The sequence below is a fragment of the Magnolia sinica genome, chromosome 3 (assembly GCF_029962835.1).
Source record: "Magnolia sinica isolate HGM2019 chromosome 3, MsV1, whole genome shotgun sequence".
Taxonomy (NCBI): domain Eukaryota; kingdom Viridiplantae; phylum Streptophyta; class Magnoliopsida; order Magnoliales; family Magnoliaceae; genus Magnolia; species Magnolia sinica.
In genome coordinates this window covers 9,009,211-9,036,412 of record NC_080575.1, presented here as the reverse complement: position 1 = coordinate 9,036,412, position 27,202 = coordinate 9,009,211, and the positions used below count along the sequence as shown (strand labels likewise).

At 40.0% G+C, this 27,202-nt stretch overlaps 1 protein-coding gene across 2 annotated transcripts; it reads right to left on the bottom strand.

Annotated features, from left to right (window-relative positions):
* Nucleotides 1–208: 208 nt before the first annotated feature.
* On the bottom strand, nucleotides 209–26,689 carry LOC131239462 (protein FERTILITY RESTORER RF2, mitochondrial-like). 2 transcript variants are annotated; one of them, XM_058237181.1, is made up of 5 exons: nucleotides 26,368–26,689; nucleotides 20,302–20,379; nucleotides 13,920–14,071; nucleotides 2,084–2,159; nucleotides 214–595 (listed from the first exon to the last, which is right to left on the bottom strand). In XM_058237181.1, the coding sequence occupies exons 2-5, from the start codon at nucleotides 20,357–20,359 to the stop codon at nucleotides 351–353; spliced, it is 531 nt and encodes a 176-aa protein (XP_058093164.1). In that variant the 5' UTR covers nucleotides 20,360–20,379; nucleotides 26,368–26,689; the 3' UTR covers nucleotides 214–350. The 2 variants fall into 2 exon arrangements, with proteins under 2 accessions (XP_058093163.1, XP_058093164.1); XM_058237180.1 differs by lacking the exon at nucleotides 2,084–2,159 and having other exon boundaries at nucleotides 209–595; nucleotides 26,368–26,685.
* Nucleotides 26,690–27,202: the final 513 nt, after the last annotated feature.

The following is a 27,202-nucleotide window of genomic DNA, read 5'->3' as shown; positions in this document are numbered from 1 at the left end:
AAGTGTTCAATATCTAATCCGCCTGGGTTTGCGGGGACATGGATATTTGACCAGCTTTTCTTTTAAAAAGACCAAAATTCAACCAGACGGACTGAGTGGATTATCTAGCACAGGGCTTGGGTGTCCTATGCAGTGCTTGAAATAAGTGTAGTAGAGGACTACAGTCCTTACTATTCTCTTCCTGCTGGATTTCCATGTGCGTCGGCTATGGTCAGAGAAATTCAATCTTTTTTATTCCATGGAAACCAGAATCAAAGGAATATATTTGATATTTTCGGATTAAAAAGAGAACAATATAGCAGAAGCAATTTTCCCTATCAATGTTTATCATCTTCCTGTTTGTTTGCTCCTCATCTCCTCCGTTCATTCCTATAAGGCCCCTCGCTCTCTCGATCCTTGAGAAATCCGAGGAAAGCAAGCAGGAGAAAGAAGTTGAACCCACCTGACCATCCATGGCCGCCACTTGACCGTCCATGGCCGCCACCTGACCATCCATAGCCACCACCTGACCATCCTTGCCCGCCGCCGATACCGCAATCATCACGTGGGGGGAACCCGGTTCCACCATCATCAAGGTCGGGTGACTTTTCCTTGCCTGAAAACCAACACATAAGGCGCATCCAGAACATGGAAGAGATGTTCACATAGAAGATTCATTTCTACTGAACAACATGCAAATGATATGATATGCTGCACCATAAGATCTCATCTAGGGTGAATCAGACCAATCTGCTTGTTATGTGGGCCACACTCGTACAATTGAGTCAATCATCGTCCATCTATTCATGTTGATGGTGTAGCTTGCCTGATGAATGGATCACCTTGGTTACTGCCCCAGGTGATCTTTATAATGAGACCCACCTTTTGCATGGATTGGATGTTATACACAACTCAGTGAAACATTGAGAGGAAAGAAGGAAGCTTTGCATGTGAATGTTCACATACACTGTTATGGGAACATTTCTCAAGATGAAATTAAATTACATGGTTTCTGTTGCCATGAAAATAATACAAAACAAACCTTCAAAAAAGAAAAGGGAATAATACAAAATAAAAATATTCATAATCACAGAAAGAAAAAAAAATGATTCATGAGACTCCACACTAAGACTAATTGTTAGTGGGTGCACACGCATGCTTTGAAAGCAACTGATTTACAGAGAAGAAAACATCGAATAAAGACAACCATCTTTGGCCAAGTCTTTTTAGCATTTTGACTTCTTGGGTGCAGAGGCCTGTGATCTGCTTGATTCTTGGGCCCAGGTTACAAGATGAAACCTACTGATGGATGGCCTGGATCGCATGTGTGCCATGATGCCACGTGGTGGCAGACCAACACGACTCAGATTAGCAAAACTCCAGTTCACACTATATTATCCCAGCCAGTAATAACTGGTTTCAAGAAAATAAGACAGGAATATAGGAAACAGCTAGGGCCCGTTTGGCTGGTCGGATTGGAAGGGATTGGATGGTATTGGAAGTTAAATCCCGGGTTGGCCTGGCGTGCTAAACAGAGTCGGTGATCTGATCCCAATCCCATGGATCTTAAGACAATCCACTGACAACACCATCATTACCTTTAAATCCCATCCAATCCACCCTAATCCGTTCAAATTTGCTTGGTACGTGTTTGGTTCGAGGGATTGGAAGGGATGGGAAGGTTTAATCCCGGGATTGGCCGGGCGTGCCAAACAGACTGGATATAGCAATCCAGGCATATAACAATCCTATAGATCTCAAGACAATCCACTGACAACACCATCATTACCTAGAAATCGATGCCATCCACCCTAATACCATTCAATCCCTTCCAATCCACCCGGCCAAACGGGCCAAGCGATATGGAAGAAGTCACTGATTGACTTGAAAATCTGCCAAGTTGACTCAGTTTGGTCAAGCTACAGGTAAAATCCAAACTCTTTGGCTTTTCCTAGGAAATTGTCCTAAGTTGATGATAGGCTCCAACCTGAATTTTATAAAAACAGCTAGTTCTCTAGAAATGAAGAGATATTTTTGCAACAAAATTTGCCTTTAATTACTGCATTGCCACTAATCATACAAACTAGCAATGAATAGATGTTACCTTGAATGGGTTCAACGGTGATTGTTGAAGACTGGCGAGTAAAGGTTTGGGTTTGCACTGCTCCACATCTTGCATTCTGCAAAAAGAAACCAAACCCATGTGAAGACCTCTAACGCAATTCACTTTGGACAGCAACAGTGCCTATAACACATGGATCTCCTTCAAATCCCATGGTGGAGCATGTATTGGATATGAAATGAAATGGGGGCAGGGTATGATTTCCATTGTTAGATATGCACACTGCTATACCCAAATGCTTTATACTCAGAGATTAAATATTAAACATTAATTAAAATAAATTACAAAAATATTTTAATAATATCCAGCGTGATATGATTCTAAGCGAGTCTGACACTTTTACCCATGTGAGAGGTTTTAGGCACAAGGGTATCAGATCTTGAATTGATTTTGGCAAAAATTCATGATTTCGATCTCCAAGAAGTGGGCGATTTGTAGGAAGTAGACAGACTTGAGAGAGCGGATTTGAAGGCAAAGTATGTCTCTCTTTCCAAAGAAGAGGAAATCAAATGGCGGCAGCGCTCTAGAGCCTTGTGGTTAAAGGATGGGGATAAAAACATGCGATTCTTTCTTAGTATGGTTAGTGGTTGCACCTGGGTTAACAAAATCAGTAGCTTGGTTGGTTGTCAACAGCATTAGAGGTACGAAAAAAAAAAATCAAATTTGTGATGCAGCTGTCCGATTTTTCAAGTCCTTGTTCTCTTGTGATCATTGGAGGGGACAAAGGCTGAATAACCTATCTTTTCCTCGCCTCTCGGCTGTAGAAGCAGATTCGATTGAAAAGTGATGCGGACACGGGTGCATTCAAGGTGTACCAACGAAGAAAGCGCCAACCACAAGTGCCGTTCTTGTGGATAGGCGAATATTGAGGAGTTGAAGACCTTTCACATGTGATTGAACATATAGAAGAAGACCCCACTTAGGGAAGACACATGTGAAGGAAGATTGGAGAAAGAGGACCGAGCGCCCAAACTTTCCCATACTTATGTTATTTGTACGTTTTTGACTTAGTTAGCGGTCTTTTAGTAATCTTATATCTTTATTTGCTTATCCTAGGGGTATTTTAGTAATTTTATGTCTTTATGTGCTTATTTAAGTGAGGTAAAGCCCTAAACACGAATTTCAACTATTGATGAATGAAAAGCAAACCCTTTGGTTGCCTCCTTCCTCTCTTCTCTCTAATGGTGCTTCTTCTCTCCCCCTGATCTTCTTCTTCTAATTTCTTCTTGTGCCTCTCCAACTTCCTCAAGGTAATAACTTTCTTTCTTCTATTTTTTTTGTTTTGGCTAATTCCTCTTCGATCAAAATCTTGAGAACCAATCTAAACCCTAAATCCCCAAATTCTCAAATCCCTAATCCGAGAAACTTCTTGGTTCTTCGGACTAGTGATCTTCATTGATCGATTGGGTGTGACCATGCAAGATCGGGAGGTCTCATCCCTCGCCGGATCCAACCTAAGTAGTAATTGAATTCCATACTCCATGGTTGTAGTGATGGCCCGCTCCATTGCATGTTTCCTTTATGATTTTCTCAGTTATGATGATTATTGTTAGAATTTTAGATCATTTATTCCTTTTATTTCCGCTGTTTAATTATCTCCATGAGCATGCATCATAATTAGGGCCGTCCTGCGTCAAATTTGGTATCAAAGCCTAGGCTTGCATGGTTTTTGTCTAGATCGAGTTATCAAATTAGGGTTTTGATTTTTAGGTTTAACTTGGGAAAGTTTCAAGTTTAGAAAGTTTTCAATTTTCGAAACTTTCCAATTTTAGAAAGTTTCTAATCTGGAAAATTTTCAGATTTGAGTTGTTTCCTGTTTCAACTTAATTGTGTCAGTTCATAGTAGTTTTGCATTCATCGCATTCATCTTGAAAGTCATAACACCTAGTAGTCTAGTTAGGTAGAGTTTGGTTCAAGTCTTCATTGTATGCCCACGAGAAGAGGTAGAGGTTTCGGACTTCAACCTACCATGAATAACGAGCAGTTATCTGAGCAACTTGCTCAATTGATACAAAAGATAACCGCCCTAGAAGCGAGTCAAAGGCGTGAGTTTGCCCGCCTTGAGAACCAAATTACCACCACCATGACTAAGGTGGAGCAACTAGAGGCGTCCCAAAAGGAAAACCCCGCTATAGGGGAAGATGCGCACTCCCAATTGGAAGGAATCATTGAAGAACGTGTTGCCACACGTGGTGGTAGTGAGGATAGAGATCGTGGTAACGGTCGTGGTGTGGTGCGAGAGGCACGAGCCACATGTGGTCATCAAGACCGTTATGATCCAGATGAGCGTGCGATGAAGAGTGTGAGAGTTGATGCCCGAGTTTTGATGGACGCTTGGATCCCAAGGCATTCCTTGACTAGGTTGTTGACATGGACCACTACTTTGAGTGGTATGGCATGTCGAGAAAACCGTCAAATGCGGTTTGCTAAGATGAAGCTTGTGTGTCAAGCGAAGCTATTATGGACCAACACCGAGCGTAGGGTAGAGAGAGTTGGTAGAGCCCCTATCACACATTGGTATGAGATGAAAGAGAAGTTGAAGGAGAAGTACCTTCCTCTCTCATACCGTCAGAAGCTCCTTGACCAATGGCAATCCTTACGCCAAGGGTCAATGTCTGCTGTTGACTACATCGCTAAATTTGAAGAGTATGTGATGCGATGTGATATCCGAGAAGACCCTCTAGTAACGCTCTCGCGTTTTAAGACGGGCCTTTGTGCGGATCTTCAGCGCGAGCTTATCACTCGGCCCTTAACGGACTTAGATGAAGCATATCAAGTCGTGCAGGAGTTAGAGCAGTATCTGAAGGCTCCTGTCGTTCGTCGTTTTGAGTCCCGAGACTCCAATACTAGATCTAGTTCCCAAGGAACTAGACCTAATATTGGTAATCAACCTAGGGCACAGGCGACCATTCCGCCTAAGCCTAGGGAGGACAAGGGCAAAGGGGTTCTTGGTGCCGGTCCTAGTAACATGAGCCAAGTGAGGTGCTATGAGTGTGGCAACCTTGGCCACATGTCTAATCAGTGTCCTACGAAGAGCCGTGGGAGAGCCTTAGTTATAGACGAATCCCACGAGGGTGGAGATGACCAGGGTGATTATGAAGTTGAAGAGTATCACCCTGAAGGAGGACTTACTGATGAAGAAGTGGATGGAGAAGCAACGCTTGCAGTAGTTAGGCGTGTGTTAGCTCAGTCTAGAAGTAGTGCTGACTAGCGTCGAAGCACTATCTTCTACACTATTGCCAAGTGTGGTGAAAAGAATTGTAAGGTGATAGTGGACAGTGGAAGTTGTCAGAATGTGATTTCCACTAGCACCTTAGATCGCTTAAAACTGAAATCCACACCTCATCCAGACCTGTATAAAGTTTCTTGGGTTGACAAGACATCCCTACCTGTCACCCAGCAATGTCTAATCCCCATCGAGTTTGGGTCATACAAAGAGTCCCTGTGGTGTGATGTTTTACCTATGGATGTGGGACATGTTATCCTAGGTAGACCGTGGCTATTCGATAATGATGTCACGATCTTTGGCCGTTCGAATGCGTGTACTTTTATGTATAATGGTAAAAAGATCAAACTTAATCCCATGCCACCTGAGAATACACTAGGAAAGAAGAAGGATGAGAAGGCAAGTGAGCCTAGAGAAATGGGAAAATCCAAACCTAAGTCTTTACATATAATCAGTAAGAGAGTTTGAAAAAGAGGCTAAGGAGGATTCTATGGTGTATGCCCTTGTGGCTAGAGAAATTACACCTGAGGTTCCATCAGAGTTGCCCTGTGAGGTGACCTCGGTCCTGAAGGAATACAGTGATGTATTTCCTGAAGACTTACCGAATGAGTTGCCACCTATGAGGGACATACAGCATGCCATTGATCTTGTCCCAGGGTCTACTCTACCGAACCTTCCTCACCACAGGATGAACCCTGCAGCGCATGCAGAGTTGAAGAAGCAAGTTGATGAGCTTCTGCAAAAGGGTTTCATCCAAGAGAGTATGAGCCCGTGTGTCGTGCCTGCATTGTTGACGCCAAAGAAAGACGGCACGTGGCGCATGTGTGTGGATAGCCGTGCCATAAACAAAATTACTGTCAAGTATAGGTTCCCTATACCTAGACTTGATGATATGCTTGACATGATGGCCAGGTCCACTATATTCTCTAAGATAGACCTCAAGAGTGGATATCACCAAATTCGTATACGCCCAGGAGATGAGTGGAAGACGGCGTTTAAGACGAAAGATGGGTTGTATGAGTGGTTGGTCATGCCCTTCGGCTTGACTAACGCACCCAGTACTTTCATGCGGGTGATGACCCAAGCTTTGAGGCCGTTCATGGAAAAATTCCTAGTGGTGTACTTTGACGATATTCTTATTTATAGTACCACTAAGGAATCACACCTTGAACATTTAAAGAAGGTCTGTAGTGTCCTTAGGAAGGAAAAGTTGTACGCTAATCTTAAGAAATGTGCATTCATGTCTAACCAAGTTGTGTTCTTAGGATTTATAGTGTCATCTGAAGGGATGCGGGCAGACCCTGAAAAAGTCGGGGCCATAGTTGAGTGGCCAGAACCAAGGAACATTCATGAGGTGCGAAGTTTTCACGGCCTAGCAACTTTTTATCGTCGGTTCATTAGGGGTTTTAGCACGATCATGGCTTCCATTACCGAGTGCATGAAAAAGGGAGAGTTCGTGTGGTCTAAAGCCGCCGTCAAGGCTTTTAAAGAAATTAAGGGCAAGATGGTGGAAGCTCCTGTCATGCGTCTACCTAACTTTTCTACAGTCTTTGTAGTAGCGTGCGATGCGTCTGGTGTCAGTATAGGTGGAGTGTTGAGTCAAGAAGGACACCCAATGGCCTATTTCAGTGAGAAGCTGAATGAGGCAAAACAAAAATACTCCACTTACGACAAAGAATTTTATGCGGTAGTGCAATCCATGAGACATTGGCGACACTACCTCCTACCGCAAGAATTCGTTTTGTTTTCTGACCATGAGGCTTTGAGATATTTGCATTCTCAGAAGAAACTCAACCCAAGGCATGCCAAGTGGGTAGCGTTTCTTCAAGAATATTCGTTTGTTTTGAAACACAAGGCCGGGGTTGAAAACAAACCGGCGGATGCCCTTAGTAGGAGAGTGGCGTTGCTCAACTCTTTGAGTGTAGAGGTAGTCGGATTTGAGCAAACTGAAAGATGAATACCCCATATGTCCCGATTTTGGGGGTACTTACACGTCGCTCTCTAGTGACCAGATATTATGGGTGGATATGTTCTTAAAGATGGCTTTCTTTTCAAGGGAGGCAGACTTTGTATTCCCCGTATGTCCCTTCGTGAATTCCTCATCCTGGGAGCTTCATTCGGGAGGGATAGTGGCCATTTTGGTCGTGATAAGACCATTGCCCTCGTGGAAGATCGTTTATATTGCCAGCCTCAAGCGAGACGTAGCCAAAGTTTTAGGGCAATGTCGAACATGTCAGGTGGCAAAGCAAAGAAAGCAAAATCTTGGGTTGTACACGCCATTGCCAGTGCCACATGCTCCGTGGCAGGACATTAGTATGGACTTCGTGCTCGGGCTTCCCAAGACTATAAAAAGCACGATTCCGTTTTTGTCGTTGTGGACCGTTTTTCTAAAATGGCGCATTTCCTCCCATGTTCGAAGACGTCAGATGCGTCTGATGTTGCTCGTCTTTTTTTGATGGTGTGGTGCGTCTCCATGGGTTACCTAAAACCATAGTGTCGGATCGTGATGTTCGATTTACTAGCTATTTTTGGAAGACACTGTGGCACATTATGGGAACTCATTTGCAATTTTCTACTGCTTACCACCCACAACAGATGGTCAAACTGAAGTGGTAAACCGTAGCCTTGGAAATCTTCTACGTTGTCTAGTGGGTGAACATGTTAAGACTTGGGACCTAATTTTACCAACTGATGAACTTGCTTATAATGGGTCAGTTAATAGATCTACAAGGTTGAGTCCTTTTGAAATTGTAAGTGGTTATAAACCTAGAATGCCCATAGATCTCTTACCTATGCCTGTTACCCAAATTCTGAGTCAGCCAATGCATTCGCACGCCATATTCATGATTTGCATACACATATTAGACGGTTAAATAAGAGCAATGATGATTATAAAGTTTTAGCTGATTCTCATCGTAAAGTGCAAGAATTTCAAGAAGGAGACTATGTAATGGTGCGAATAAGGCCAGAGCGATTCTCTCAAGGATCTGCAAAGAAATTACAAGCACGTAGTGCTGGACCATTCAAGATATTACAAAAGGTTGGGTCCAACGCGTATCGGGTTGACCTTCCATCTGAAATGAGCATTAATCCAACTTTTAATGTGGAAGATCTAGTCCGTGCCCATACTCCCATTGTTGATACATCATCCCTTTCATGGCCTTTTTCTGAGTTGGCTACCCAACCCCTTCCACCCCTCCTCCACCCATTACCCATAAAGAAGCAATTGAGGAAATCTTGGATGACGAGATAGTATCCACGAGAGATGGGGGTTTCCAAAGGTATCTTGTCAAGTGGAAGAACAAACCATCGTCTGAATCTACGTGGCTGTCGGGCGACGCATTGCAGGGTATTGATCCAGATCTACTTGAGCGTTACAAAAGTTTCAACTCGTCGGGGTCGAGTTTTTCTCACCCGAGGGAATTGATGCGGACACGGGTGCATTCAAGGTGTACCAACGAAGAAAGCGCCAACCACAAGTGCCGTCCTTGTGGATAGGCGAATATTGAGGAGCTGAAGACCTTTCACATGTGATTGGACATATAGAAGACCCCACTTAGGGAAGACACATGTGAAGGAAGATTGGAGAAAGAGGACCGAGCGCCCAAACTTTCCCATACTTATGTTATTTGCACGTTTTTTGACTTAGTTAGCGGTCTTTTAGTAATCTTATATCTTTATTTGCTTATCCTAGGGGTATTTTAGTAATTTTATGTCTTTATGTGCTTATTTAAGTGGGGTAAAGCCCTAAACACGAATTTCAACTATTGATGAATGAAAAGCAAACCCTTTGGTTGCCTCCTTCCTCTCTTCTCTCTAATGGTGCTTCTTCTCTCCCCTTGATCTTCTTCTTCTAATTTCTTCTTGTGCCTCTCCAACTTCCTCAAGGTAATAACTTTCTTTCTTCTATTTTTTTGTTTTGGCTAATTCCTCTTCGATCAAAATCTTGAGAACCAATCTAAACCCTAAATCCCCAAATTCTCAAATCCCTAATCAGAAACTTCTTGGTTCTTCGGACTAGTGATCTTCATTGATCGATTGGGTGTGACCATGCAAGATCGGGAGGTCTCATCCTCGCCGGATCCAACCTAAGTAGTAATTGAATTCCATACTCCATGGTTGTAGTGATGGCCCGCTCCATTGCATGTTTCCTTTATGATTTTCTCAATTATGATGATTATTGTTAGAATTGGGGACAAAGGCTGAATAACCTATCTTTTCCTCGCCTCTCGGCTGTAGAAGCAGATTCGATTGAAAAGCCATTTTCGGAGGAAGAATTTGAATCCATTCTTGACTCGATGTGTGGGGATAAGGCTCCTGGGCCCAACGATTTCTCAATATCTTTTTATCAGATTTTTTGGTCTTTGCTTAGAGCCGATGTTATGGATTTCTTTCACGAATTCTATGCTAAAGGTCGCCTTTCTAAAGAGCTAGGAACTACCTTTGTTGTCCTTATTCCAAAGACTGAAGGCGTGGAGATCGTGAAAGATTTTAGGCCTATAGGCCAAATGGGGGGTCCTTAAAAGATCCTTGCCAAAGTCCCCGCCTCTAGATTCAAAAAGGTTTTGTCTTCAGTGATCTCAAAGAATCAAGGAGCTTTCATGGCAGGAAGGCAGAACCTTAACACCATTCTTATAGCTCACGAATGCATTGACTCCAGGCATAAGCAAGGAAAAGGCGTTATTGTTTACAAGCTAGACATAGAGAAGGTTTATGATCATGTAGATTGGAGATTCTTGGATTATATGCTCGAAATAATTAGTTGTGAAGCTAAATGGCATGGTTGGATTCAATCTTGTATCCAATCTCCTTTCTTTTCTATTTTGCTTAATGGGCCTTTATTTCGCTTTGTCAAGTCTTCTTGTGATATCAGGCAAGGAGACCCTTTATCTTCTTACCCCTTCGTGGTCATTGGACAAGATTTTAGTAGGATGCTCTATAAGGCAGAGGAGACAGGCCTAATCCATGGTTTCGAGGTGGCTGAAACGGAGATGCAAGTTAGCCATCTCCAATATGAGGACAATACACTCCTTTTTATGACGCAATTTCACTTCAATCAATAATCTTCGGAAAGTTGTGGTTTGCTTTGAAGCGGTGTCGGGCCTTAGCATCAATATCTCCAAAAGTGAGATGCTTGGAATTCATCTCTCTTGCAAGGCCCTTTAACAGCTAGCTAATGTTTTCAGATACAAAAGGGGATCTTTCCATCCTCATATCTCGGGCTGCCCCCTTGCATAGAAAAACTTGCAAAACATCTTTAAGATAAGGTCATTAAGAGAATCGAACAAAAATTGTTTACGTGGAAGCATCACTACCTTTCCTTGGGAAGCCATCCGACTCTTATCAAATCGGCCTTTTTCCAATATGCCCACATATTTCATGCCCCCTCTTCAAATGTCCAAAGTCTGTGTTGGACAGACTTCAGAAATTCAGCTTGCTTAAATGGGATGAAGTGTGTAAGCTGATTGTTGAGGGAGGAGCAAGCCTGAGAAGATTGGACCTCATGAACATCGCTCTTCTTGGAAAGTGGCATTGGAGATTCAATTCAGAATCAGATCGAATGTGGAGGGAGCTTCTCTGATGAGGACATCACGTCACGTACACCCTTACGTACATATCAGAGAGGAGGCGGGCCATGCCGATTTCCCTATAGTTAGGCAAGTATCTGTGATCGTGCTGAAGACCTCATGTGCATGTCCGAGAATCTGGAAGACCCCACACTAGAAAGATGCACATGAGCTACTTTATGGAGTGATCCAGACTATTGGATCAGAGGGATGTGACGATTGGGCCATTGGATTGCATGGATCACATGATCGGGCCATTGATCGTTGATTGTTTATATCAGTTTTAGACTGTATCATATTTTAGGATTTAGTTTTTTCTTATTTTATATTTGTATATATTATGAGTGTTTTAGTTTTTTTTTATTTAGATTAGGGCTATTTTCGTTAAAATTCACAAGATAGGGGGATTTTTGTAATTTTTGAAACTTCTTGATCTATAAAGGGGGGGGGGGGGGGGTGACCTCTCACGTTAAATTTTGTGATTAAAAAAAAAATTAATTATTGCTTTCTTCTCCCATCTTCATGGGATTTAAAGATACTTACATGCGATTTGGAAGGAAGATTGGTACGAGCCTAATCTTCATCAACGGAGGTGCGAGGTCTCCATCTATCCCCACACCATCTTCTCTTTTCTTCTCCATCCAGGTATTTTCTTCAAATTCTTAATTCTTCAATCTCAAATCTTCGTCTTCTCCCAAATCCAACTTTCCCATACCTATCCACAATCCAAATCATAACCAACCTAAATCCATCCTCCCACGCCACACATGTGACCGTGCGGCCACACGTGTGAATCCCACCTACCCCTTTTGGGTTTCCCACCATCATTATCAAAACCCCTTTCTTCCATCCTTGAAACCTTAACCATAAACCTAAATTTCATAATTTTCCTATTTTCCCAAATTATTCAAACTTTAATTTTCACCCTAGGTTGTATTAGGTTTTCTATTTTGAAATAGACTATATCCTATGTTAATTGGATGTCTCTACATCCATTAAATCCTAGTTTCTTTTTTATTTAATGATCTTGTGTTACGATGTTGGTAGCTTAGGTCAGGATTATGCATGATTTTCCTTTTATTTTCATGATATTTGTGATGAATATAGTGACGTTTGTGTTTTTTTGTTAAATATCTTAATTCGGTTATTTGATCTCACATGTTACTTAGTTCATGTATCGGTCCTGCATAATTCTTTCTCTCAAGTATGGCTCTCAGCTAGGCGGATGGGGCATAAAATCTTCACCTTTATATCGTGCATCTTATGTTCGGAAGGCTATCGTCGCCACCAAGCAAATCTTTCGTTCAAGAACTTCCTTCGCATTAGGAAAGGGAAATCTCATTCGCCTATAGATTGACACTTGGTGTAGGGATAGCCCTTTACAGGACTTATTTTCATATTTGGCCCATCTTGCCTCTAATATCTTCATTAGAGTGGATCGTTGTTTTTCATTCATGGATGAGTCCATAGTTTGGGCTCCTCTTTGCAGGCGTAGCCTCTCGAACGTTGAAGTGGAAGATCTCCTCAAACTTCTCGACCATTTGAAGCTTCATATGCCCTCCATTCAAGATGAAGATTTGTTGGTTTGGGAAGTCTATTCTTCAAGTCTATTCTCCATGCATTCCTTCTACAAATTGATCTCTTCACTGCCCTCATCCTTCTCCTTCCCACACCTTTAGTGGTCCTATGGCACTCCTCTGAGGATTGCCACTTTCGTGCGGCTTGTCAATAGGAAAAGAATCCTGACCATTGATAACCTTCAAAGGAAAGCTCTCATTCTTCCTAACATCTATTTGATGTGCATGAGGGATGCATAATCTATTGACCATCTCTTCATCCATTGCTCCTTTGTTCGAAAAATATGCGATAATTTTATCAGTACTTTCCATGTCTCAATGGTCATGCCGTAATCGATCGATCAGTTCTTATGGCACAGAGGCATGGAGGTTAAGGCATGGAAGGCAATTTGGAGGCTTGTGGCAATGGGGATTCTTTGGTTCATTTGGAGGGCTCATAACAAGCGCTGTTTTGAAAACAAGTTTCTTTCTATCGAGGAAATCATATGTTCAGTCAGATTTGCTGTCTCGGACTGGGCTTTTATGTTAAATCAGCTGCTAACGCCAATCTTTCTTCATCGTTTTTTCGCTTAGCTCTTGTATTATGTTCCGCTTTGGCGGTTTCTCAATAAAATTTTGGTTCTCTTTAAAATAAAATAAAATAAAATAAAAATTTTTAAAAAGAGAGCATAGTTTGGACATATGGTACACCTATATTGCCAGATACTGAAATGGACCCTGGGATACATGCCAGATACTGAAATGGACCTATATACATGGCCAAAGAACCTGTTGGATAGTGGCATGGACCTGAATATTGGATAAAGCCAGATGCTCCTCTATTAATATCTTGGATATTTCCATGACTAAGGACGCATTCTGTTGCATGGAAATATTGTAATATTTCTTTTCTTTGTCAGAAATATTGTAATATTTCTCAAGGTTTTCCCACCTAGCATTGGGTGACTTTAGTCATGTGTAGCACCTGCAAGATTCAGTTGCCATTTCTGCATAATCCAACAATGTTTGTACGTCTAGCTTGGAGTCGAAGGTAAAACATTGTAATATTCAGGAATCATGGAAAACATCGCAGCCTTGCGGCCAAAGCAAGTTACATCTTCAGTACGCATGGATGGTTTGACTAAGATTCTAATGTCTCATGCTATTTATAGGATAGTGGATACCTTGTGTCCACGTGTTTGGAAAATGTGAGTTGTATTTATCCTAATGGATAGCATCTAGGCATCATGGGCTGAAAACCACATGAAGAAAATGTTAAGAGTCAAACAATATGCAGGTTCAGGCAAACAAAACATCAATATCAATGGTCTCAATGGGTTGTGTCCAGTTGCCTTTGGCCCATACCTGTGAATATATCCAGGCCCAAGCCCAACAGAAATCCATAATGGTCTTATCAAAATGAAATTGGTACCTATGACTTGCGAAAGAAGAGAAGGGAAGGGACTTACAAAAGCAGCAGCGCAAACCACCACGGAGGAAGGTGGCCGACGAGCACGTGAAACCAAGTTTCCACACCGAAATGGTTGGGATTGTATGCTGGGTACTGCCAGACCACATTCAATAAGCCGAATCCTCCCTCTATGTTGAATTTCTTCTTTGCCTGTACTCAGATGATACCGCATTTTAAGTGAGAGATCAAAAATACTGTTTAATCAAGGCCCACAAATGGAAAGCAAAACCCTATGCGAGTGTCAAGCTACACCTACAGCTTCATTGGCAAGCGGAAAACCATATGTCAGCAATGTCATGGCCAAGGCTCAAAATATCTAGGAGCATGTATCGGCAGGCCGCAAAATCGATACATATAGGCAGTGTTGTCAAAATCCTACGATTTATGATTCATGATTTACAATTTGAGTTGAATCTAAAGCAAAACGATTTAAATCCCACCTTTGAATCCCTTTTCATATATATCCTATGATTTTATGATTTGAATAGAACGATTTATGATTCGAATACTAATTTACAATTCAAATTATACTTGTTTTCTTCTATTTTAAGCTTTGGTTGGCTTTCATTTTATGTTTTTAAATTGGTGGGGGCTTTAAAAATCATTTAGATATTTTAAAAAAAAAAAAAAAAACTTTCGAAAAAAAAAAATCATTTAGAGAAGTTAAATTATTTTATTTTGTTCTTTACAAGAGATAAAAACTATATATATTCTCTTCAATGTTAAATCCTAGAGCTTATTTTATCATTTTTTATTTTTTATTTTTATGATTTCTTACTTCTTAACTGGTTAAAACACACCCAAAAAAAAAGAAGGTCAAAACACCAAATTGATGTATGACTTAACTAGAATGTTTGTGTGGATGTTTGCAATCATTTGCCGACTTATGTATTGTGTAATGAGGGTTAGAAATTCAAATATCATTCTGCATCAGTCTGCAGAATCAAATGCCACTTTTCCAAAGCAATTCTACATTTAAGAAAGGTAACAAGAACATAATTAATAAAGCATCCTTGTATGCTTTTTAAGAAAAATTTTATGAAAGACAAAGAAGAATCATTTAATTTTGAAGTAATAGCATGTCATGATAGTGTTAAAAAAATCTTGTGATTTGCGATTCGTACTATTCAACCCCTATTACGATTTGTGATTCGATAATGATTTTGTATCGGTGTTGTGCTTTATATATATATATATATAACATTGGAAAAGACCTCTGGCTTTCTTAGCAGTGGTCATGGTCTGAACCTCTCTCTCCAAGTCAATTATAAAATAAATGCATCAGTATCATTTTCTAAAGATACCTATACACATCTATCAATATTATATACATGCACTGGCCAACATTTTGAACCTTGAACACAGGTAAGGGTGGATGTGCAATCAGCTCACCTTCGCTTGTTAAGAAAATAGTACAGTATGTCATGATGATTATTGTTGCCCACTAACCATTCACATTTGCATCAAACCTGACCTTTGATGATAAAACCAAACTCATACACTCTTTTTTCTAGGCAAACATCCGCTAAGGTCTGTTTGGATTCATTGAAATTGAAAAGTGGAAGTGTTATTTCTGCCTTTTTTATCTGTGGAAATTAAATTTCCAAGATTCCCTTTTTAAGAGGAAAATCACCCAATTTCATCTTTTCAATTTCCTTTTCTAAAACCTTAGAAAAATAATTTCCTTGTGCTGAAGAAAAATCCATATCCTTGTAATAAAAGGCATCATTAGTTGTGTATTTCCGCATGTGTATTTCCACATGTAACCCATTGTGAACTGATCCTAACCATTGTATTTCCACATTGGGCGCATCGTTAGTTGATCCTAACCATATAGAATTCTACTTGGGGGAGAATCATTACTTGATCCTAACCACGTGTATTTCCATTTGGGCCCATTGTTTACTGATCCTAACCACGTATATTTCCACATGGGACAATCATTAGATGACCTTAACCATCTGGGGCCCATTGTTAGTCAATCCTAAGTTCCTACATGTGAATTTCCACATGGGGCCCATTGTTAGTCAATCCTAAGTTCCTACATGTGAATTTCCACATGGGGCCCATTGTTTATTGATCCTAACCATGTATATTTCCACATGGGCCCATCATTAGATGACCTTAACAATGTGGGGCCTGTTGTTAGTCAATCCTAAGTTACTACCATGTGAATTTCCACATGGGGCCCATCATTACTCGATCCTAACCATGTGTATTTCCACATTGGGCATAATTACATGATCTTAACCATGAACCACTTTTACTTCCACATGGGGCCATGATATTCAAAAATGGTTGCGAAACCACCGTAACAGTAACGGTGGAACCCATTATGTGATATGGAGTCGTAACACTCATTCTGAAAGGAAAAGAAGAAGAAGAAGAATGGCCCACAACAAGCCATTAACAGCCGTTACAGACCATAACAGGCTGATATGGAACGGATACATTTTCCTTTAGAATAAATTTTGACCATTACTGAGCCGTAACAGCCATAAGACTGACTGTTATGGCAATCATTACAATTATTGAATACCTTGCATGGGGCACACCATTAATCAATCCTAACCATGTGCATTTTCACATGGGGCCCATTGTTGGATAGTTTTAACCATGGGGGCATGCTATTAGTCAATCCTAACCAAGTTGTCATATCTGTGGTGAGGATATTTATCGGTATGAATACTGTGTCATAAAATTTGTGGAAACTTTGCAAGCTTCCAAACAACAAAGATGGAAAATGAGGTGAATTTCCATGGAGAATTTAGTAGGGGGGGAAAAAAAAAAAAAAAAAAGCAGCAAAATGTCATTTTTTTCCAATTTTCCTAGACATCTTTCCAATTTCAACGAATTCAAACAAGCCCTTGGAAGAGAAATCTATCCAAAAATACAGAGTTTCTACCCATTTCAATAAAAATACAAGCCCTTGGAAGAGAAATCTTTACCCTCCCTCCCTACCTCATCTCCCTAGAGAAGTTCTACGCCATTTAATGTTGTCTTGGCTTTGCGTGTGTACGAAAGGTGGCAGTGGGCCACATGGTCTGAGTCTAGCATTGCTTGTGTGGTGTCATTTGACATGGTTGATGTCATTTGTCACATCTGGAAGGTTGGCTAGAGGGTATCCACCATACCCTTCTTAGGGACGTCTCATTGGGGTCATTCATTTTCATTTAGTTTGGCATCTTTATAGGGCCTTTCTGCGGCATCAAATATCCGTTCTCTAATACAAAAAAGGACCATTTGGGGCTAGATTTTACCCTTGCATGACATCATCAATTAAAACTAGATGGCAAAACTCACGATAACAATACCTTTCAAAAAAAAAAAAAAAAATCGCTCGGGACAACACTCCCTCAAGAGGATTTCTAATGCAGCTCAGGGGCGCTGTCCATGCAACAAGCAAAGCATTAGCTATGCCCATCAACATCAGTGTGCAGTGACCAGTCCCCTCATTTCCAGAAAAGGAAGCATGCACTATGCCAACACATTGCAGTGACTAGTTATTTTTACAAACTCAACTAGACAAATTTTCAAGTACTTGAATAACAAAAAAGACACATGTAGGGACTTAAATAGAGCTATTTTACGAATGATCAAGGGCAAAGACAGAGTAGAAATCAAGGGATGGGATTCAGTAGGGTGCTGTCTTCTTGAGACAATGGTTTTCTCTTATTACGAGTGCTTTTACCCTATTATAGAGATAATCTCCTGACTCTTGTTTCACTATCCCATTCTCCACTGCTGTCTTTTTAGTGGAAATTTGGAATTATGTTAGAAGTAATACACAAATTAGAGGACTGATTTGATTATTGGCCCCCTAGTTTGCACCAATTTAGTGGCATCTCTTATGGAGATGCAGTCCAAACTGGGGACCACAACTTGTCCAATTAATTGGACCCCTCAAATCGTGACCAAACTTTGGGACTAGACAGTCGATGAAGTCGGACCATACAGTCCATGCTTTTGGGTTGGTTCCATAATCAGCAGTTTTAGTAAGCTAAATTAGCACGTTTCAGTCCAATTGTCTTTCCATCCAACATGCGACTTTCGGAGAAATTTGTATCATGCAGTAGGCCCCACAATGAAGATCACCTGGTGCAAGAACCAGGCTGGTCTTCTCATCAGGTGGACCAAGCCTTTGTAATCAATGATGAACAACCAACAGTCTGACCAAACTGATACGAGGACCGGCCTGATTTTTGTGCCAAGTGATCGTCGTGCCAGAGCCTAGCATTTGCATCACACGGATGTATTACACAAGTGACATGTCGGCAGTAAAGATATGGCGGGGGCAGGGCGGCTAGTTAATGTACTTACTGGCTGTATGTGATCAGTTCTCATCCAAGTTAAGTTAGTTTACGAACTTAACAGCCAGCAGTAGCCAAAGGAGGTTGGGGGAAAAATATAATTACTTGTTGCCTACTTGCCTAAGTTTCTGTTTTATAAAAATGAGTCTTAGGCAATAGTAGTTAGTGATTGGTTTATATATTGTTATTTGGAGTCTAATTTATCCTTGATAAGAAAGGTTTTATTTGAATCAGTCCTACATATGGATGGATAGACATGGAATTCCTATGATAGACACTTGATAAAACCCTAACATTTTTTTTATGTTCCTAAGATTGGACAGTTTTTGGAGAGATCCTTCAAATTCAGTGACGAGACCACCTTGAATATTTTTGTGTTGAGATGCCTTGACAAGTTCTTCAGCTCGTGTAATGCTTTTGATTAAGAATCGCGTGCAACCTCAGTTTCTAGATATTACCCATCTATCCGTTCAGCAAGAAATTTGCTTCCACACGTCAATGTTTCAAATATCAGCTGATTTATCCCACGATATATCTGGTATCCCACTTGTGCGATACGAAACGCACAGATAGTGCCGATATATCCCACATGTTCGATCCAGTGAGCATTTTCAATTTCCGATCCCTCTTTTTTTTTGTTGAAATTATGTTAAATCAGTGTCAAACAGTTATAAATCCATTGGCTCTTCATGTTTTGCATGAAAAATCATATAGTTGGAGCTTTGATTTCGATACCATTGGTTCTTCATGTTCTCCATGTTTTTTTCAAAATTTTCCTTCAACCAATTGTCAATTAAGACAAATTTTGAAGTATTTAGGAGTATGTGATGAAATGATCATCACATGCACTCTAATTTCGAAACTTTAATGTAGGTGGTCCGATTTGAGGAAAATTTGAAAATTTTCCAATTTCTCCCAAATGACTTGCAGTGTTGCACTCCAAACATGAAATGAAGAATGTATGAGGGCTGATCTACTGATTTGTAAAGTAATTGTCAATTTTTGAAAAATAAAAATCATTTTTAACTAAAAATTAATAAAATTTTAATAAAATATTTTTTTCCAAAATTTTCGTTCAACCAGTTGTCAATTGAGACTAATTTCAAAATATTTAGGAGTGTTTGACGAAATGATCATCATGTACAATCTAAATATTATGCATTTAATTTAAATATAGTTGCATTAGTTCAATCAAACAGTGCATAGATTAGGACCCCTATACAAACGAAACATATTATGTGCACGTCTTTTTTGAGATATTATGATTTAAAAGTGTGTATTAAGGTCTTTTTTAATAATCTCTGACGTTTCATTAAACAATTCAACCATTTTCCCAATGTTCCCCATATTTCCCAAAAAGTGCGATAGATTACCCGATATATCCCGTGCGTTAACCGATACAGTATCTATATCCCAGGGATGCAATACATAACACGAGACTGATATTTCGAACACTGCCACATGTTTCATAGTAGTTACTGAATCTTACACTTCTTTCCCTTAGGTCTGTGCAGCTTGTGAATTTATTGTTTTGATATTGACACGGCATCCATTATGGAATTTTCTACCTAAATCTATTGTTTCAAAAGGATACTCAGTTTTATACATCCGTGCAGTAGTTTGCTACATATTCAATTTCTATTGTTGTACTCACTCAAGGAGGGTTGATTAACTCTCTTATGTAGGTTCCATTGGTGAGATAGATAAAGCTATGATTGCATGTAAAGTTATAGTCACAAGGGGAGAGTGATTAATGATGTTGATTATATTAGTGACATTTTTAAGGTTAACAAGAGAGAGAGCATAGAGGATGGGTTGCCTCAGGAGATCATGTATTTGCTTTTTGGCCTTAGGGGTGCCTTTAAAATTTTCACATTGAAAAAGATCCAATGCTTGGATAACATGTTAGCTAATTGGAGCCTCAAGCAGCCCCACTTGTCCTTCCTTGAGGATGATAAATCCCATTTATTATCCTTTAATTAATATATCATGATTTATATAAATAATAATAATAATAATAATAATAATAATAATAATAATAATAAAATCCAATAACAAGTATTCATGTACCTATAGGCCTCTTGGGGGAAATGGGAAGCACTGGTGCTATTGCACTCAAAGAAGACATTTTGATGGAAACAAATAAACCTGCAAAATTCAAGTGCTCTGAATTAAAACCAAACTGACAAAGAAAATATTGAAGGAAATAAGGTATTTCTTGTGTGAAAACTTGGGATGAATTGATATCTTTGGGGAAAAAAAAAACAATTTTCATGTTGAAATCTACCATAAAAACCAATTCATCCTCTAACTAACCATCTACTTACCAAAATTCGACAATTGGGTTTTCTTTCAATTGCTTTGATATGTACAAACAAAGCATAGAATTGCCAAAATTTCGCAAGAAAAGGAAACGAAGAAAACATTTCTACCATAACACAAACAATTATATATATATATATATATATATATATATATATATATATATATATATATATATATATATATATATATATATTAAAGTCTTTCATCTTCAAACAAATTACAGAAATAACTATCTAATTACCAAGACCCAGAAATTGGGTTTTTTTTTTTTCCAATTGCATCGATACTTCAAAACAAAACATAGAATAGCCAAATCATTACAAGAACAAACAAGAAAAAACAGATAAAGGATTTCTAAAAAAATGCATGAATCATAAGGATAAAAGGGCATTCATACTCCTCATACTCCACCTATATAAGGGTATCAATATGCATAGGGTCCTACATGGGATGCATGCCTAGCAAAATATGTGTGATCCATCACACTCAACAGTCATAGTCACATTATGGAAGGCAATTTATTATATCTGGCTCGACCCGCACTTTCATTATACGGATATTCGCCGGCGCGTCCAACGTTAACGTGGCTTTACGCGAACACCTCAAGGCGGTACAACACGCAGTTGAGGGATTTACGTAACACGATGTGTTCATGGAGCGACTATTTGCGACATCCAATCCCGAAAGTTGATGTAACACTGCATTTGTGATTTACATACATCAATTGTGCACCACACCAACCAACCCATGAAATTACGTACCGACCAAGAGGGCAGCTACCCGTAACGCATTACGTCCATAGAGTTATAATGACTATTAGAGGTGGGATGACCGACACGATATTTGCGTGTAGGAGACATAAAATAAATGTGAGTATCTATGGGAACAATTCATAAGGGAATTTAAACGGAAATTGAAACAGTGTCATGCCTTGAAAGGAAAACAGGTAAAGAATATGATTAAATAAATTGCATGTGATAAAGGAAAAAACCTCACCTTAGCCTATTGATCCTTTAGCAATATTTCCTACGGTCAGGTCCTAATCTAATTCGCCTTCTTTTAAATTGAGCTTTTAATCAGGTTTGATACATCAAAAGATATTAGATTTAAATTATTCAAGTGGTGCATAGCGCCCCATGATTTACTATGCCTAGGTCCATCCCACCACCGAGTTGACTCGGTTGGGGGTGATGGCCCTACTGCATGGGAAACCTTAAGAAGGAAAAGGATGAAAGAAAAAAAAAAAAAAAAAAACAAGAAAAAGGGAAAGGTCTAACCCATTGGTAGAGCCTGGACCGGCCTTCCTCTTTCTCCACCGGCTTCAATCTCTTAATCTCTCTCTATTCTGTTGGGATTTCCACACGACCTGGAGATGGGTTTTTATATTTGATTCTGTGTTTCTGGATTCATCTTACGCAACTCTACTTGCGCGGGGAATAGTGGTGTGCGGCAGATTCTAGCCTAGAGTGGAATGCGGACGACCATTGATAGTTTTGGTTTCATCTTTTTGTTGCAGTCCCTAGATGGCCATTGAGCAACGGTCCTGATCGACCAGACTAAATCACCGTGACCAGCACTAACTTCCGGTCTTCTTTGCTTGTGTCATGCTCTATTTTAGTGGGGATTTGAATTATGGCCCTGATTCGTCAAATCCGCTCCCCTGGACGTTCTGGATTTGTTGTCCGACGATCTCTGACCCCTGGAATCGATGATCTGGATGGGTTTTATCGGAAGGTTTTTGAGAAGCGTCTTTTCCGCCCGGCGTAACTGTGTTGGAGTGAAAGACGGCAACGCGCATCTTCTTCCTCATTCGGACGCAGGGTCTTTTGCAGCATATTGTGAGGTCCAATGTGATGTTCGATTAGAAATCCACTCCGTTCATCAGCTTTGCGGGGTGACGTTGTGCCGTGAACTAAAATCTGGGGTAGATCCGACGATAGGACGGCCCACATCAGAGGCAGAAGATGGGATGAATCCTTTGCTGCAACGCTTTCACCGCCTCTATTACCGCGTGCGGGAGATTGCTATATGGGATGGTTGTTTCGAAATAGGTGGGGTCCATTTGTGATTGACTTCCGGAAGATCCATTTGCGATATGAGACGCGTTTGGAATTTTAGTTTTCGCTGCACTGAGATCAGATATTCCTGAACGACAGAGATTTTGTGGAGCCCTGTCTGCAATCAGCTTGGTACACATCAGCAGAACGCGCATGGAAGTACTATAGTGCGCCGGTGGCAATGAAAGCGTCGTGATTCGACGAGGGGGCCAGAACACGTGTCACAGACCGGGGTAACAGGACACGTATCAGAGATCTGGCCCATTCATTAGTTAGTAAGCATGTAGTGAACATCCCGTGCATCAAAAACAGACTCTTTTTTTTTAATATATATATGACCGCCCATTTGGCGGACCAACATTAATTTTTGGTCCACAGCATGTTTACAGTATATGCTACGTGATGAATTGCTCCGATCTCCGACGTGTGAACCATGTATCTCGAGGGATGACACGTGTACCTTCCCTCAGGTAGGGTGCACTACATCAAATCATGCACGTTAGAAAAAGAATTTGATGCAGGACGTTTTCTAACCCTACACGCGTGTTGGTCCTCCCTACCCCATCGCACGTGTCGAATGTCATACGTGTGAGAGATCCAAATTCCGCCAGCCGGTCTACTGGATTAGGTCGTCTAGTGAGATAGGTGCAAAAAATAGATGGACGGCTAGGAATCAATTTGATTCTGGTCATATTTTTGGTACATTATGGTGCATCTGATTTGCAGGATACAATCTGATTTGTAAAAAACCAGTGGAATGCGGATTAGGTGCGGCCCTGACCATGGGGCCTGCCTTTACGTGTGCATTATGCATCCACGTCGTCCATCTGTTTCGCCAGCTCATTTGGTTATTAAGTAGGCCGTATAGTGTGTTCAAGCGTTAAACCTCGCTCAAGAGAGACGTACCTAGCCTGCTATGAGAATTTGAAATTTAACGTAAATTGGATTCTTTTGTGTAGAGTTCACTTTATTATTCATAGTTGTTTGATCCGATCCGTTTATTGCGTTTAACACGCCCTTTTAGGATAAGGGTCTAAAAATGAGATAGATCTGTTGATCAGGTGGGCCATACTATCCAATCGAACATCAACGTTGACATGTAATGGCATTGACTATTTACAATCTCGCCATCTATTTCTCAACCAGCCCATATGATACCTATTATGTCGAAATACGCTGTCCAAATATCTTGAAATTTGTTGGGTATTCATCATTTTTCGTGCTCTTTCTATCAATCTATTTTGGTCTCGATCTCACAAGTATGTCCAAGATGCCCTTTTAAATGACCAACACACTCCTTAATTTATAATAATGTTTGTACATATTTAATTGACGAGTCACCAAGTGGCTTAGGCTTATACCCTGAGATCTACATGATGATCAGTTCACCACAATATTTATGTGGCCCATTTGACAGCTCCAATCATGATGGACGGTTAGATGGCTTGTTGAAAATAAGAGAATTTGATGGTTAGCACTTTGACCATGTATGTAGGTGGATGTACGGCCAGTTTCGTAAATGGATGATTATAAAGCGAGTTGCTGGAGTGATTAGGGATAGGACATGTATACCGTAATTCGAATGACTTTTTCACACGTGTAGGTTTCTTAAATTGTAATTCTAATGATGGATTAAGCATATTCATATGGCTTGACAAGATAGACGGATCAGAATTTTGATCCGATAAGTTAATGGCATTTTCGTAATTATTGTTGACCTGTGCATTTTGGAAAATCTAATGGTTCCATATAGTTATGTCATTTCTGAGTAATTCTTAGAAAAGAACATAATCTAAATCAATATAGATAAAGAATTATTTACCGATTTAGTCGAAGGAATGTACATATATCAAATCACATGATCAACAGTCAGAGGATGTTATCTATGAATGGAGATCATTCCCGACGGTTAGGTTTGTGTCAGGGCAAGGATGTAAAGCTAGGATAATTGAATTGGTATCGTGCACACATATATATTACGTTGAATCTTATGGTAACGCTTGAGAACTTTCGATGCTCGAGTATCGAAAAGTTCGGGTAAGGCCCAATATACCGTTTATTTAACATTCAATCTGTTGATTAGGTCATATAGACCTAGATGAGTAGAAAAAACAAAGATTAGCTTGATCCAAAACTTTTATGGCCCCCAAAAAGTTTTTAATGGTCGATGTTCATTCAACACTGTTTTCTTGCAATGTGATCCACTTGAGATTGGGATATACCTCATTTTTTGTCTCATACCATAAAATGATCTAGAAACATAGATGGATAGCATGGATGAAACACATACATCATGGTGGGGCCCACATAGCACCGACCATCAGCCATTGGCTGGTAGCAAGGGAGTAGCCAATCTGTTTCCGCGGATGCGGATTGGATACTGACAGGTTAAGTAGCGAACTCGCTTACTGAAGTTATGTCACCAAGTTATGTAGGCCCCATCATGATGTATTTGTTGTATCCACGCCGTCCATCCATTTGGAAATATAATTTTATGTAAAGATCCAAAGAATGAGTCAAATCCAAAGCTCCAGTGGACCTCACCGAAGAAAACAGTAAGGAGAGTGACGCCCACCATTAAAAACTTAAATAGGCCACAAAAGTTTTTGATTAAGCTGATATTTGTTTTTTCCCTTCTTTCATGTCTGGACAGATTGGATTTCAAATAAAAATCACGGTGAGCCTTAGAAAGGTTTTAATGGTAGGTATCAATCTCGCCACTATTTGTTTTTTGTGGTGGGGTCAACTACATATTTGGATCTGCCTCATTCTTTAACTCATGCTCTAAAATTAAACCTCCAAATAGATGAACGATGTAGATAAAGCACATACATCATAGTGGGCCCATGGAACTTGATGACGTCACTTCGGTAGCGAATCTCGCTATTCAACCTGTTAGTAGCTAATCCGCGTCCAAGTAGGATGCGGATTAGTTGATGTGATGTACACCGGCTATATAGCTGGTGTATTGATGTCAGCAAATTCTGTGGGTCCCATCATGAGGTATGTGTTATATCCAAACCATCCATCCATTTGGTGAGCTCGTATTAAAGCTTGAGACAAAAAATAAGCTGCAAAAAGCACTGGGAGATTAAACGTCTACCATTGAACCCTTTTTTGGGCTCCCAAAAGTTTTGGATCAATATGATTTTTTTTCCTCTTCATATAAGTATTTGTGACCTTATGAACAAATTGGATGGAAAATAAACTTAAATAGCTCACAAAAGTTTTGGATCAATATGTTTTCACTTCATCTAATTGGGAATGACTTTGTAAACGGTTTGGATAGCATATAAATATAAGGTGGGTCTTATTTGAAGGTTTTGTTGTTGATGGTGTTCAATCCTATACAACACACAATGGTAATCTTCCCACCGAGAGGAATTGAGGGCCTCGTGATGATATTTTAGTTTTTTATTAAGTATTTTAGTTTATTTATATTAAATATAATAATTTTATTTTCATTTAATAAAAAATAATTTCTTTATAATGTAAAATATTTCCAAACGAGAAAAATGGGCAAATGTGTCAAATTAACATATTTTAGATGTTTGTTAAGAAACAGTTTGTTCCAGATTCAGTACTTAATATATAGACTCCAGCCATAATTGTCAAATAAGTTTTTTTACTTCAGATTTCAGATTAGGCTTTAGATCTTACATTCAGGGTTTAGGTTTCAGATTCTATCTTTAGACTTCCGATTTAACAAACGGGGCCTAAGGCATCCTTTAAAAAAATTAATAATAATGCAAACCTGCTTGGCGGAGATCGCGAGAGGGCCAATGTGAGATTTTCTCTTGAATTCTTTTGGAGAGAGAAGACGAGCGGAAAAGAGCGAAAAGGATTGGATTTTGCAGCTTCGAAGGGGGTTTTATGCATTTGGGGAGATAGGAAAGATACACAAAATGCCCTTTCGTGGGAGTTGGGCCACACGCGTGCAAGATCTAGTCCGTCCAAAAAAACGGCCGATGGACGGCAATCATGACGAACTTTGGCTCCTCTAAAATCCGCAATCGATTTCTCCTGCACAACCGCCTTCGTTGATCATAGGTGGGCCACATAGAAATTCACGCTTAATAAGGTGATTAGGTTTGTGTGCTGGAACGTTCGAAGCGGACGCGGTTTAGCTGGTGACCGGACGCGGATTTCCTGCGCAAGGATGCTAGGTGGGGCCCACCTCCATGTTTTTTGTGAAATCTACCCCGTTTATCCGTTTGGAGAGATCATTATTAAGTTAAATGTAAAAATTCAAGGGGATCTAAAACTTAAGGACGCCACACGAGAGGAAAAATTAAAAAAAGAAATACCTATAGTTGAAACCTTCCTGGGCTCCACCTTGATGATTATATGCCATCCAAACTGTTTATAAGGTCATCCCAAAAAAATAAAAATAAAAATCATCAGAAAAAAAAAAAAAGAAGCTTTTATGGACACGAGAATGTCTCAACGGTTCTCACCAAATCCCCACTGTTTACTCTCGTGTGGCCCACTTGAGTTTTGGATCCATGTCATTTTTGGTCGAATAACCTAAAATGAGGTCTTAAAACAGATGAACGGGGTAGATTTCTCACAAACCTTTCGATGAGCCC